Source organism: Cyprinodon variegatus, unplaced genomic scaffold (assembly GCF_000732505.1).
Source record: "Cyprinodon variegatus isolate N-32 unplaced genomic scaffold, C_variegatus-1.0 Scaffold552, whole genome shotgun sequence".
Classification (NCBI taxonomy): Eukaryota; Metazoa; Chordata; class Actinopteri; order Cyprinodontiformes; family Cyprinodontidae; genus Cyprinodon; species Cyprinodon variegatus.
In genome coordinates, this window is record NW_015151005.1 from 363635 (window position 1) to 378088 (window position 14454).

Sequence of the window (14454 nt, forward strand, 5' to 3'; positions counted from 1 at the left end):
ATTCAAAAAAACACAAATGCAAAAACAAAAGAAATATAACTTTTTTCAGCAGATTTAATCATAGAGCATCATACTAGAAGCTCAGAAAGGACATTTCTAAAGCTCAGATCATTTGTCCATCTTTTGTTCCTCTGAAACTAAACCAGCTTGACTCTGGTGACTTTTTAATGCTATAAAACTTGAACAGATGCATCATTTTCTTTCCAAAGAGATTAACAGGAGCGTGGAGAAGGAGCGAAGAAATAAACCGCTAGAACGATGAAGTACACCACTACTAGGGCTGTACCTGCAAAACAAATCAAAGAGGAATATAAATGAAAGTTGTCTGCTCTTTAAAACATGTATTTTAGTTAGATTTTCTACACGCATATCCATTGAGTCTTGCAAACTAGAAGCATCAGTTTGTAAAACAAGGAACCTACCCTGAAAGTAGTCACATTTTCCATCCATGAAGATGTAGTTTACCAGAACAACACTAAAGATGCTGGCCCAAAGATGAATATCACTGAATACAAGCACAAATCCCACATCCTGGGTGCAAAGAAAATTCTAAATGAATATTAAACCAATCTCAGGCTAGGCAGTTTGTCACAGACATTGCATACAGTTTACTTATAGAGTCAAATGTGGCTTTTATTTGTCAATCACATTTTCAGTGAGAGATTAGCCTACTGCAATAAAAAGTGAATATATTCTTTTCATTTTTTACAAAATGGTGACGAATGTTGAAAGCTCAAAATGAACAACAGTTAAAGCTTACTTACATAGAATGCATTAAACAGGACAAGAAGCGGAATCTGGATCATGCAAACCTGCACAGCAATGCAACTGCCTACTTCGAGGCTGCAAAGAAGAACATTTGCACATTTTATAAACGGATTACTCATATTCAAATTTCTAAAATTTATAGATATTATATAAAGACAACAGCTATAACAATCTAACCTTAAGCTGATGTTGTTCTGGAGTGCAAACTGGATGCCATTGACAATCTCTGGAAGCTCTGGTACCATTGCCAAGACGGTGACGCCAATGAAGTACTGCAGGGAAACAAAGTGCAGCTCAGTTCAACTAGAGAAGCTCTAGTTGAATCATTTGAACCAGATTATTGCCTAGTTTATGGCTTCAGACATGGTGTGTCTTAACTACCTGGGAGATGGAGGAATGACTCAGTATGGGCTCTATGTTGACAGTGCAAAGGTCTGCACAGCTAGCCATGAGAACTGTGGCAACAATCAGCACAGCGAGAGCCCTCCATCTGGACCAGTGCACAACATGATGACCTGATGGCAACAGAGGTCGTATCAACTCACAAAAACTCATAACATGTGTATTTCTATGAAATAATTGTCTACCATCCTTAAACATTTTAAATAGCCCTCAAATATTGATAGTCAACAAAGCAGTCATTTAGCAGGAAACAGGGTTTTTCCTGTTTTCAACATAAATATCTTGGAAATCAGAAATGGTTTGAAAACAATTCAGATATGATTTCTTAATCTAAAGTAGTTAATGCGTTAAATCCTAAAGCCCACAATAGAAACTCCAACAAGGCTCCATGAAATGTTTTGGTTACATTCTATTAATGAAAGTAAATCTACATGCAGATGATGCATTTCAATTCCTACTTTTTAGCATAAAAAAACAAAAACAAAGTGAGGAACACAAAATTTAAAATTCAAAACAATAATAAAATATTTCTAGTACCGGTAAAACATTTGTGGCAGCACTTTTACTTAAAATGAATTTGACCAGTTTCGCGTAGAAGATTGATAACTTCATTACAGCTCTCTACTCACTCTTGGTTCACAGTTTCAGCATGCATGACTACCTTCACAAACTGTTAAGATAGTCACATGCAGATTGTAGTTACTCCGACAGGTAACATGCAAAAAGATTTGAATTTTTCATGCAAAGAACCACATGCACCCCACACACCTTTCAAATTGTGGCTAGGTGCAATAACGCAGGCATTAATACACATGTTGGTAGGAACCAGACGGGCTGCTGTGACCTCACCAGTGGGATTGTTGGTGATGGTACTTTGCCGTGCATACTGACCGTGCGGTTGGCCCCCATGACCATCACTGACATGGATATCATAAATGTGGGCATGGGTTTTTAATGTGAAAATGAGCCCGATCAGATACGATGCAGGCAGCAGGACAGAAATGGTGTATACCAGAGGCCTAGAAAACAACAATTCCTTCATGAATCCATACACAAGATGAGTAAATACAGTAAATGTGTATATAATCCTGTTTGTAGCCTCTGGACTTACTCAATATGGGACAGAATCAAATGTGGGTCAGCTGTGCTCTGTTGCGAGCAATAACAATTTTAGATCATTAGATACATTTATATATCAATTCAAACTTAGTGAAGTCAAATAAAAGCATTACTATAAAATATTTGACTTGTACTGAAAAATAAACAAACAAACAAAAAGCTGCCTACCGTGTCATAGTGGCAGTCATTGCAGATGAATGGTACAGTAGCATTGCCCGGGGTACTAGAGCAGCTTTCACACACCAGATTACCAAAAGTCTTTGAGAAAAGGGTGGGTGCAAACACACCTACAGAAAATAAAGCACATAAACCTTGTTAGGATGGATATAGTCTGGGAAGTGTGTTTTGGAATAACTCATTAGGAGACACAATCCTTACCTCCAATGGATATAAAGAGCAAAGCCGAACTCACTCCAGCTGAGCGACTGTTAAATTTCTGTTCACTGTGTTTGATGCCCCCAATAGTCATACAGATACCCTGCAAAATTGAAAGAAGTTATGACACTTCAATACAACGTAAAGTAATCCATGTACAGCTTTTGCATAACAGTGGACATGTGCTGTCCTCTAAAAATAAATACAGCCAATAAATTAAAGTCAAATGAGGATATGATAAAAAGATATCTGCTCTGCATAAAGATGGCTTAGGTTGTGCAAACTGAGGAAGTCCATACAGATAAGTAAAATCAAAATAAAGTCCATACAGCAGTTTAACAGCACAGCTTCCACTCACAACAGGCCTTTTTGACCAAAGAAGCTGAGTTCACATGGTGAGCTTGTCAAGGCTCTGACAAAATGCCGCACACTGTATTAAGTCAGTCTGAAAAGCTGTCCTACTAGGAGAAAGCCTATCCTAAGGATTATATAATTGAAAAAAAATTTAGTTGTTAAATGTACTATATAAATAAAGTTTGTTTGATATACAAGAAGGTTTAACAATTTGGTTTAAACCTTTTTTGCCATAAACAGTTTGCTGAAAAACAAGCCAATTAAGATTAAGTAACCAAATCCTGTGGTTTAGCGAGAACATTTTTACTTGGCGACTGCAACATTTCCACTCCAACAGCCATCATTTGTAAAATACTTTAGATCCTCAAATTTCTCTCAATGACACTTACTGGTATGAACAGAATGCAGCCAATGAGAGTCCCAGCCAGTGCCGATTTGACAATCTCCTCATAACATTTAGTGGCGGCGCGGTGCCCTCGAAGCAGCGCCGTGATGTAGAAGGTCATCTCTGTGATGGAACCAAATGTTGCATTGACCACTGCTCCCACTGCGAAGTTACTCTGTGCAGAAATGCTGAACAGACAAAATCACACTGAAACAATTAAATATGCAGAATGCAACTCTTTTGCAAAATACATTCATAAGTTTTTTAGTGAGTATCTCAAAATCAAATGCATCTAAGCCCATAATGGAAAGATATATGCCGTCTTAAAAAGATAGACATAAAAAAAATTAATAAATAATGATGCCGATTCAATCTTGCTTTAAAAAAAAGGTTGCAAGTAAGAATTGTTGAAGAAATTGATAAGGCTACATATTATCCCAAAAGACTTTTAAAAGTCTCAGAAGTTTTTGGGACAAGGTCAGGAGATCAATTTTATAAGGACAGTGCATCAGCAGCTCACAATAATTAACACTGTTTCAGAAAAAGAGTCAAAACTAAATTTAATTGTGAATCTGTGGCAAGACTAGCAAACTGATTTTTACAGATGCTTTTCATCTCATCTTACCAAGTTTAATATTTTTGGAGGAAAGCAGGTAAAAATCCAAATCGTTGAACATTTTTTTTGCCTAATTAAAAAAAAAAACAAAAAAAAAAACACAAAATTATATTTTACCTTGCTATTCCCATGCCAATATAGTAGGACAGGGGAATGATGGAAGTGATGGCTATTGTAAACATCGTCTCTGCACTGAAGTATTTATGCTCTCGGTCAGTGTAGCCAATTATTAAACTCATAAATACCAGAGGTAACAGGTCTGAAGGAGGAAATTAAGGAGGAAAAAAAACAACAGGTGAATCCAAAAACATGCACGGTAGGTTTTACATGTTCTGAAATGCTGTTTAATTATAAATGGTTCACACATCCATGATGTGTTAAAAAGGATACTGAGAGCAAAAATGTTGATCCCCTGGACAGTGTATTTGTAGTAATACACATTAAAGGCCTGGTAACAGTATAAGACAACTCTGGTCTCACACACATTTGTCTGCAGGATATATATATATATATAAAAAAAACACAACATTAAATGGTTAAGAAAATGACAAACATGACAAAGTTTTGAGCTTCAGTTTGTATGGAGTCAGCTTGCACTCTTGCTATGAAAAGTGATAAGATTAAAATGTACATAGCAAAAGGAATTCAAGTTATTCAAAATTATCAATTTAATTCTAACAAAAAATAAAATAAAAATTCCTCCAGGCATCATTTCAACTGGCTTATGGTTTGCTTAAAGAAAGTGTTGACAAGGACAAAGCCTTGGGGAAAATAGCTACAGATGCTGTAATTATGTCTCTTTACCCAAACTGATTCACAGAAAAAAGATATTGTGACTTAACAGTTTGAATCCACATAAACATCCATCAGGAAAAAGGTCCTTAATGATGCAGAAAGAAGAACATCTAAAAACCATTTATATGTTGAATTTTTTCACTTTCTAAGCAGATTTACATTAATCCAATAACTCTAATATGTACAAAAAGATAAGAAACTTTGCCAATACCTCCCTTGCTAATAGAACTAGCTGTAATTTGATGAAGAACAGTGATAGGCAATTTGTTCAGGGATCAAACATACCTTAATCCTATGTAGTGACCTACTCACACTTTTGCACAGAAGTGATGCCTTTTTGATTTTCTAACTTTATTATTGACCCTCATTCGCAAATACAAAATAATGACAAACAATATAAAAGAAAGGTTTTGTTTTTTAAAACAAAATCCATCCGTCTCAAAACCTATGACTATATACAAGGTACATAATCAGTTCAAAGTTAACTGTTTTGGTGTAATTTATGTTCAATATCAATTTAATGAGTTTAGGAAACCTTATCAAGAGCATGGATCTCAATGTCCTCTGGGGCCATGAGGAGAACTGTGGTCAGGATGCGGCTGTTCATTTTTGCAATAGGGATGGAAAAGACTGGAAGCCAGGACAGAACGCATGCGAGGGAATGGACCACTGCCAGAAGCGGGTAACCCAGCAACAACCAGAGAAAAGTGCTGAGGCGACACTGCAGAAATGCATCAGAGATTGATTTAGTCAGAAAATCTTGGGAAATGATTCAATCAGTTTGGAAACTCTTACCCAGTGTGTTGAGGTTTTCCGTGGAGAAAGAGGTGGAACAGGAATCTCAACAGGGAGGGGGGAGGACACCAGGAGTGGAGCACAGTCCTTGGCTCCAGCTAGATCCTTATCATCTTGCTCTTGTGGAATAATCTCACAGTTTGTTGGCTTCACCGCAGATATATTGACTAAATGACAAGCCTAAAATTTTAAGGGATCAGTCATATAATGAATAGCTCATTATAAAGTGTATTGAGATTTAAAAAGAATTTTTTTTAAAATAAAGTTACCCTCTGTATGGACTTTCCAAATGGCCAAATTATATACCAGGCCAACTTTAAACAGACTTTACCTGAAAGAAACAAAACAAATCACTCAACATGCAGAAAACAAAGTGTCTTAATGGTGCTGCTTGTTCTAGAATACAAACCATAAGGGGCCCCGAGGATTGTGAGAAACATCACAGGACAAATGAGCAGATAGATTAATGAGGTCCACCAGCCAAATAAAAACACATAAACTATATTCCCAAAGGTCACAACTGGAGCTGGAGGAATGAAAGCAGAGAAATTTCAGGAAAGTGGTTAATGTCATGTTAAAGATTCGACCACAGGGTTGTAAAATATATAGCAAATTAAACCATTGTAGCATCCCCACTGTTTACATTGTGCATTTTTTCAGAAATGCCAAGACAGCAATAAATGCAAAGGAATCATTAAAATAACCAGTGTCCAGGCTTTCCTTTAAACCCAATTAGTTGACATTTAGTGCAGTAAGGTTTTAGAGGGTAAAGAGATGATATGGGGTCAAGGTTTTTAAACATTAGCTAAACTATCATATTGCCAAAACAGTAGAAGTCAGCCAGAAGCAACTTTTACAGTAATCCATCTTGTTAATGTGGTCATAATGAACAAAGTCTCCTAATAGTCTCTCCTGAAGCTGACGACTCTGCATCTAGGACCTAGAACCTTTGAACCTGAATCACAAAGGCCCCTTTTAAAATAATACATCCATCACTGTTATGTGGTTATCACTACACTACTACTGTAATGTGCAGCCCTATTTAATAAAAACAAACAACAGACATAAAGGACCTTCTATGTGCTTTACAATGCTGAGATCAGTGTGCAGTTCTTTGTCAATGTCAGATCTGTCTTCAATTGGTTTCTCAGTCACATTGCCTTTCCATTTTCTGAATCCAAACTGGAAAAAGAGAAATACAGAAAGATTTATTAAAGTTGAAGAACACTTACAGAATAAAATTTGGTAATAGCGTTTTTTAAGGCAATTACAGCTCAGTCAGATCATTATTTGCAGTTTTTTCTGTTAGACATGTGAAAGACCAGATTGTTTCCAGCCTAAAGGCGCTCTTTAGTATAGTTACCTCATAAATAAATTAAAGCACATGCCTTAAAGTCATGCAGATCCCCCATAGCACATCAAAGGCAATAAGGTTAATGATCGGAGAAGTTTGAATGACAAAAAGGCTTTCATTCATCCTTGTTGTATCAGGTATTCCTTTCATGAGCAAAGCTGAGAGAAATCATGTTTTTTTTTGTTTGAATGACAGAATTTAGCAGTGAAAGAGCTGATTTGATGCAGTAAACATCACCTACCCAGAGGTGTCAAACGTATTCATATTAACTCAAACAGAAGTATAAATCCTGCTGTTTGAAAATAATTATCTTAGGCTTTTTACTCAAATAAAAAGTACAGAAGTAGCATTTTTTATAACTCCTTAAAGTATAAAAGTAATCCAGAAACAATGTTAAGGACTGATGCTTTAGAGCCCTAGCCTATTAAAAGAACATGGATCTACAACTTTGGATGATAATTTCCTTAGTTTAATAACTAATAGTAACAGTGTCAAATTTAACTTGGCATCATCTTGTCAATGTATTTTGGTATGTGGTGAACAAAAAGTTGGTGCAGTACCGAGTCCAACCACAAGGAAATAAATTGTCTGGAAGAAACAAATTATTTTGCTTTTTTTTTTTAATACCAACAGAACATAACAAAAATGAGCTTAAATGAAACAAAACCAAAGAGTCTATTTTTAAAATGTAAGGAGTAGAAAGTAGAGATAATTGCAAAAACAATGAAAGGTGTAAGAATAAAAAGTTGCATGAAAAACAATTCCTCCAGTAAAGTATAGAGAGCCAAAAATTTCTACATAAGTTGAAGCATTTTTACTTTGTTACTTGACACCTTTGCACCTACCTTGTAGTTGTTAGCCTCTCTGTGTGCTTCCACCTCATTATCAACTCTGATTGTGGTCCTCGAGGTACCATCATGCCATCCTTCCTCTCCATGCCTTGGAGGAGAGTTCCCATGTGCCCCTATATCGATAAAAAACTTGATTAAATTCCTTTCTAACAAGTAAAATATATAAAGAAAGAGACATGAAAGAAAGGGGACTTTTGATAAGAGCTGGTGCAATTCTGAATATATCACCTCTTGAGACAGCAAGCAGACATTTTGGAGTGAACTGGCAGAAGTGTTGAGCAGAACCATCTGGGGAAGGTGTCGCCAGCGCACCTATGTCTGCATGATTGGGGCCAACACACAGCCTTTCAGGCAGCCGTGGGAACCGCTGGTGATGCTCAGGATCGCAACAGTTGTCTGAAAAATGATCAAGACATTGAACAGGTTTCAGAAGTGAAACGAATTATACATTTTGCACATTTTTAGATTAAGAGTTTATCTAAGAAGGCAAGATAGGTAGTTATTAAGAGCCAAGTTATGAACGGTTTCCATTTGATTCATGATTTGTTATTTAACAAAGTTTTATATGTACAGTATTTTATCATAGTATGCTTTTTTACTGTCTTGTGAACTGTTTTAGAAGTTTGAACAGTCCACTAGGGCATTAATTCCACACTGGGGGTACACAGACCCCCAGTGGTCCATGAATGCATTGCAAGGGGTAAATGAAAAGAGAGAAGTTTTGTCATTTTGTAAACACAGTGCATACAAAACGAAATTTCATTTTGTACAGCTTTCAGACAGTAAATGACCAGCAGATTAGCAGTGAAATTAACATTTATATTTAATACAGTGCAGCAGTGATCCAATGTGAACAGTGTGGGAGGAAAAAAACATGGTGCAAAATTCATTGATATGGAAGTTCAGAGAATTTCAAGACACGTATGTAGGGTGCAGATATGCAGTATTTTGGTTTGGTGTTATCAGTGTGATGCAGAGTCTTTGACTTGCAAAGCCTCTTCCCAGAGGGCAGAAGGGAGAACAGTCCATGGTGGGGGTGTGAGGGGTCATGATGAGGTTACAGGCTCAGGACATGCTGCGCTGGGATGAAATGTCTTTAATGGAGTAGAGTGGAGCCCCAAAATAGGGCTTGAATCTGTGTTGCTTTCTGAGCACCCAATTCAAAAATTAAACAAGCTTTTATCAACAAAAAAGTTAAGTTTTTCTTATATGTTTGAGTTCACCTTCAGCTTTGTCACACATCCAAACCAAGCAGAGGAACAGACTGGTACACTGAAAAAAATAATGCAACCACTTTGGCATTAACCTAATCATATTTAGTTACTTTAACACAATTGTTTATATCCTACTAACATGAAACAATTGTGTTAAACTAACTAAATATGATTATGTAAATGCCAAGAAACAGATGCATTATTTTTTTTCAGACTGACTGAGCTATCAGAGCTCATCAAAGCAGCTCAGGTGTCTTGATGCAAACCAAGTTAAAGTTTTTAAGTCGGTCCGACTAAAATTTTTGATCTGTAATTTGTTCCCAATTCATCAAGTTTAAATGTTACTCAGAGCACCTCCACTTTTACAGATAAAGGGTTAAAATATTATTTTGAATTTATTTTGATTCCTTTCTAACTTGCAGGCAACATACTTATGTTTTTTTTATTATTATTTTAGATGGAAAGCAATAAATGCCTAAGAATTAAATGCTAAAAATTAAAAGCTTAAGTAAAATATTTTTTTAAACTTTATAATCAGTTATTTTATGTTCCACTTTTGGACAATCAATAATTCTGACTGAACGTGTTACTCATAGGGGTACACATGTCAAAACAGGCTAGGAAACACTGCTCTAAGGACCAGGTATAAATGTTATTGTTCAATATTAACGCCTGCCTCAAATCAATTGTAAAAAATAAAATAAAATGCATAATAAAGCAGAGCACGTGGATTGCAAAAAAAACAACCGTGACTAAATCACTCCTTTGTAACCTGTGTGAAACTAACAAAAACCTCATGAGAGTCATGAAGAGTCCCCCTTTTTTCTACGGTCCACCAAAACTAATCACATTATGGATGCATTACACCCCCCAGATGAAAAGTTCCTGCATCAATTTGAAATTTAAAATAAATACATGCAAGTAGGAATACAAAATATTTTGTCAATATCAACAAACGTTTGTTTTCTGGTGTAAAAAGGAAAAAAGTCCAGGAATAGGGAGCGAGTAAAACAATTATTCATTTAATAATCAACTTATTGGAGCGTCTGCAACTTTAACAACGACTAACTTTAGACTAATTATCACATTTATTATTAATGCAAAAATATTTATTAGAAAAAAAAAAATTGTAAAAGCAGAGCCAGAGAAGTAAATTATTATTAGATTCCAAAATTGAGCTTAATACTTTAAAGAACTGAAACTTTTAAAAACTTAACATTTAGACCCCTTAGTGGCGCAGGTGGATTTAATTAAAACGCTAAAAAAAAAAAGAACAACTTAGTAGTTTTAGTAAAAACCGACAGCTTCATTTGTAGCATTAAACCCAGGTGTGTGTATGTGTGGAGAATTGGGTAGTTTCTATCACCTGTTGATTCAGCCACAGATCTTTTCCGCAGGTTATCCACATCTCCGGACAGCAAGGAAGACGCTTTAAATGACATTTCTCTGGAGGTTTTTCCTCACTCCAATGCGTTCTGGTTGCTCCTTCTCCTCTTTATGCCTCCTGTCCTCCTGACTGGCTGCTCATTACGCACAGAGACAGAGAGGCGTGGAGTGCTTCAATCTCTGCTCTTTATTTTCTCCCATGACTGAGAAATGATGTTAATTATCTTTACTCAGGTTTATCATATGAGTTAAATGCCTATGTATTATATGTAAAGCCTAGATTATTTAGTTTTGATCTTTCACTTTTTTTTATTTTGATTTTATTTTGCATTTAATGAAAGTCTGTGTAGCGCCCTCTAGTGGTTTAATGGAGACAGTAAAATAAAGCTGCAAACTCAACTTGAGGTGCTGAATTCAACCTTACTTACTCAGGAGAGGTATCTATATCTAAGTACACATTTTAGGTATATATACTTCTATTCAATTCAGTTTATTTACATAGTGCCAATTCACATCACATGTCATCTCAAGACACTTCACAGTTCACCAGATCATACAGTGAAATTGATTCAAAGTTTTCTATCTAAGGAAAACCAGTTGATTGCATTGACTCGAATGCAATCCCTCACACTAAGCATGCTTGTAGCAACAGTGGAGAGGAAAAACTCCCCCAGGAAACACACAGCCAGGCAGATGAGCTCCTGGACCAACTCCCATGTCAGAGGATGAAGAGAGCACAGCCAGTCACAGTCAGAGAAAAAGGACTAGACTGGAAAACAGGCCAATCTCCAAAATCTATAAACAAAGGTTTTGATGGCAGCAGCACAGCTGATATTTCTCTCCAGGATGGTGTCACAGGCAAACAGGAACAGACAAGGCGAAGCTACTATGAGAAAAAGCAGAGAGAGCATAACATTAAAGATTGAACTAACAGATTAGAGTGGGAGTATAGAGATAGAATCCAACAAAATGGTGAAATAGGGGTCCCTATGTCCTCCAGAAGTCTAAGCCTATAGCAACATAACTATAGAGATAGCTCAGGATAACCTGAGCCACTCTAACTATAAGCTTTATCAAAAAGGAAAATATTAAGCCTACCCTTAAAATTAAAACTGGTAGTTGGTTCCACAGGAGAGGAGCCTGATAACTAAAAGATCTGCCTCCTATTCTACTTTTAGAAATTCTAGGAACCACTAGTAAACCTGCAGATTGAGAGCGAAGTGCTCTGTTAGGAACATAAGGAACAATCAGATCTCTGATATAAGATGGAGCTTGGCCATTTAAGACTTTATATGTGAGAAGGAGGGGTTTAAATTATATTCTGGATTTAACAGGAAGTCAATGAAGAGAAACCAATGAAGAGTTAATGAATACTCCATTACTTCTTTACTCCATTACTCTTTCCATTACTCTTTCTTCCTACTTCTGACTTCTACTCATTACATTTTCACACAAGTATGTGTACTTTCTACTCCTTACATTTTTAAAACAAACATTACTCATCAAGTGGAAATGCTTATGCACACACATTTTTACACAGATTTTTTAAGTGTAACTTACCCTATGTAAAAATATAATCCCTCCCACAGACATATATTAGAAAATGGCACCAAAGTGGTTGATGCCAAGAGATCCTGAGGGGCAGGGGTTTTGTAATGGGTTTGGTCAGGACGAGAGAAAGTGGCAGCTAGCCTGGTTCAGCCTTATTGAAGCATGGGCAGTGAGCAGATGCATGCTGGCGGTTCCACCGTAGGTAGTTTTCAAAGGTGGAGGAGTTTAGCGATGCCCAAAGCTGATGCTACCTAGGTGGTGGACAGGAGGACTGAGGATGTCTAAATAAAGTGGTTTGATGATGACAGTCTGAATCTGCATGTATTGTTTGAAACTATAAGAAAATTCAACTGCAATTCCCAACCTTCATCTACTAAGGGTAGCACTAAGACGGTTTTAGTAAAATACCTGAGGAGGTTACTGTACATTAAAAAGAAAGATATGGACAGTAACATTAAAACAGCGTACCGTACGCTCAGATCAAACAGATCAAGTGTGAGGTAAAATAGTATCTCTTAACCAACACAATCCAAAATGCCTAAAAAAGCATACATTAAAACAGCTGCTGCTCTTTAACCCTTGGAAGGGTCTAAACTCCTCTATAAAACCACTGTAATGGCAGACAGTAGCCTTATTGTGGCAGTATGAGGCTGCAAATTTGAAGCCCCACATACGTCCTGCCTACAGGATGTGACCAGTTAAAAGGTCCCACCTAAATAAACACCATTACCCTGAAAAATAACTAAACTAACTAAATACTCTACTATATCAGTCTGGAATCATGTTAAAAACAAAACTAGTAATGTTGTGGTTGTCCAGACTAATTTGCATTGAAGAATCCAACCAGGCCTGTTTCTGTGGTATTACTTTTATTTCAATAAAAAACAAAGCAAGCATAGCTGCACAGTTAAGTGATCAAATTTAACCAGACAATGCAAATCTGTTAGCAAAATACAAAATCAGAAGTATTTACTTTTCAGAGAACTCTTTTTTTTTTATTGAATATTTGAATAATTCCTGCACATGGGCTATGCTACATTTCAGTTATTGAAATAGTAGTAGCAAATAGCTTAAATAAATGTACATATTTGTACTAAGTACATATAAAAACAAGGTATTGTGTTAGCTATAAAACAATAGACAGTATACTTTAACCTCCTTTATCCACAGTAAACATAACTTACATACCACCTTGTTTTGGTTAAAGCAAAAAGAACAGTGGAACATTTATTTGAAATAAAAAAAAAACAGCCATGTCATCCCTTTTTATTCATCAGCCTTGCAGAACATATACGCTGTATAAAGAATATAAACAGTGCCTTAATTTAAACAGGGGGACAAATGTTCTGCAGAGAAACTGCCCTTTCAAAGCATCTGTGATGCGTACAAAAATCTAGACTGAAGAGGACGAGAACGTACAGAGTCCACTTTAAGCACAATTTTTACAATAGTTCATACATATTTTTTTTTTTTTTTTCGAAATATACAAAAAAAGTGGAAACGTGAAAGTAAATCTGAGAAATTCAGCTTTACTAAATAAAAATGTTCTTCAAACAAAATACAGAGATGCGTTGTTGCACCAGGCAACAACTCAAATATAAAACAAGACTGCATATTTTACAAATAAAGGCAGAGAAACAGATCAATAACAACACAATAAGTGACAGATCAATAGATTATCTGTAAAACTGAAGTAAACAAACCAAGTAGGAAACTTAAGAGTCTAATGCAGGCTTTACTCTTCCCCTCTGAACTTTTACTCTGCTGTTTAGTAATACATGTCAAACTCCAATTAAGTCACTTTCTAATACTGTTGATACTAGAAACCGTGAGTTAAAACATCAAGTTAGCTTATTTTTCAGTTCCTTACAGGAAAGGCATACATTTTGTCTAAAGAAAACAGTAGCAACAGAAGTTTGTTTCATACAGTAAAATCATCTTGAACTGGAACATCACGTTGCTTTTTTACCGATCAGTAAAGCTGCTGCAAAGAAAATGACACACGTTTTAGGTGTAGACTGGCTACAGGTATAAAGATATGTAAAAGTTTTAACAGTTAATTGAAATTTTAATTTAATTTTAAAGAAAGTGATTTGTAAAGCACAGAGGAAATTTCCAATTCCAAGAGTCATTATTTAACCAGCTGTCTGTAAGCAGGCTTCCATACATTTCTATTATATGTTAGGAGTGTTGATCTAGTGGGTTAGAGCAATGCACTTGTGCTCTGAGAAGGTTGCAAGTCCCCCGTTTGATCCCTGCAGCCTCCACTTTGGGCTCTAGATAAAAAAAAAAATTAAAAAAATCAATTGCTGGGAGCATGGGTGGTTCTAGACAGGGGCCAACGGGGGCCAGTGCCCCTGTAGATCTTGTCCTGGCCCCTGTACTGAAGACATAATACTCAAAGAAATTCTAATGATGATATACGCTGGAACAGACATCGTTACTGATAAGTTCTTTGGATCCATTTAATTTCTTTTTTCTTTATAAAT

At 36.1% G+C, this 14454-nt stretch overlaps 1 protein-coding gene across 1 annotated transcript; it reads right to left on the reverse strand.

Moving 5' to 3' along the window:
- LOC107095493 (putative cation exchanger C521.04c) lies at positions 1-10516 on the reverse strand. Its single transcript, XM_015391616.1, has 20 exons — positions 10395-10516; positions 8043-8210; positions 7809-7927; positions 6683-6791; positions 6019-6135; positions 5879-5940; positions 5610-5789; positions 5350-5535; positions 4410-4509; positions 4137-4278; positions 3408-3591; positions 2668-2767; positions 2458-2576; positions 2282-2319; positions 2062-2189; positions 1150-1283; positions 946-1040; positions 765-843; positions 423-531; positions 1-286 (listed from the first exon to the last, which is right to left on the reverse strand). Exons 1-20 carry the CDS (start codon positions 10468-10470, stop codon positions 213-215), a joined length of 2319 nt encoding a protein of 772 aa, XP_015247102.1. The 5' UTR covers positions 10471-10516; the 3' UTR covers positions 1-212.
- Positions 10517-14454: the final 3938 nt, after the last annotated feature.

What these genes read in the sequence shown, in the direction of transcription:
- LOC107095493 (XM_015391616.1), bottom strand. Translation starts at nt 10,470, where the DNA reads ATGTCATTTAAAGCGTCTTCCTTGCTGTCCGGAGATGTGGATAACCTG. An exon ending in GATCAACATTTTTGCTCTCA is followed by an intron (nt 4,279 to 4,409) that starts GTATCCTTTTTA and finishes TTCCTCCTTCAG; the next exon opens with ACCTGTTACCTCTGGTATTT. An exon ending in TCCTGTTTAATGCATTCTAT is followed by an intron (nt 532 to 764) that starts GTAAGTAAGCTT and finishes CTTTGCACCCAG; the next exon opens with GATGTGGGATTTGTGCTTGT.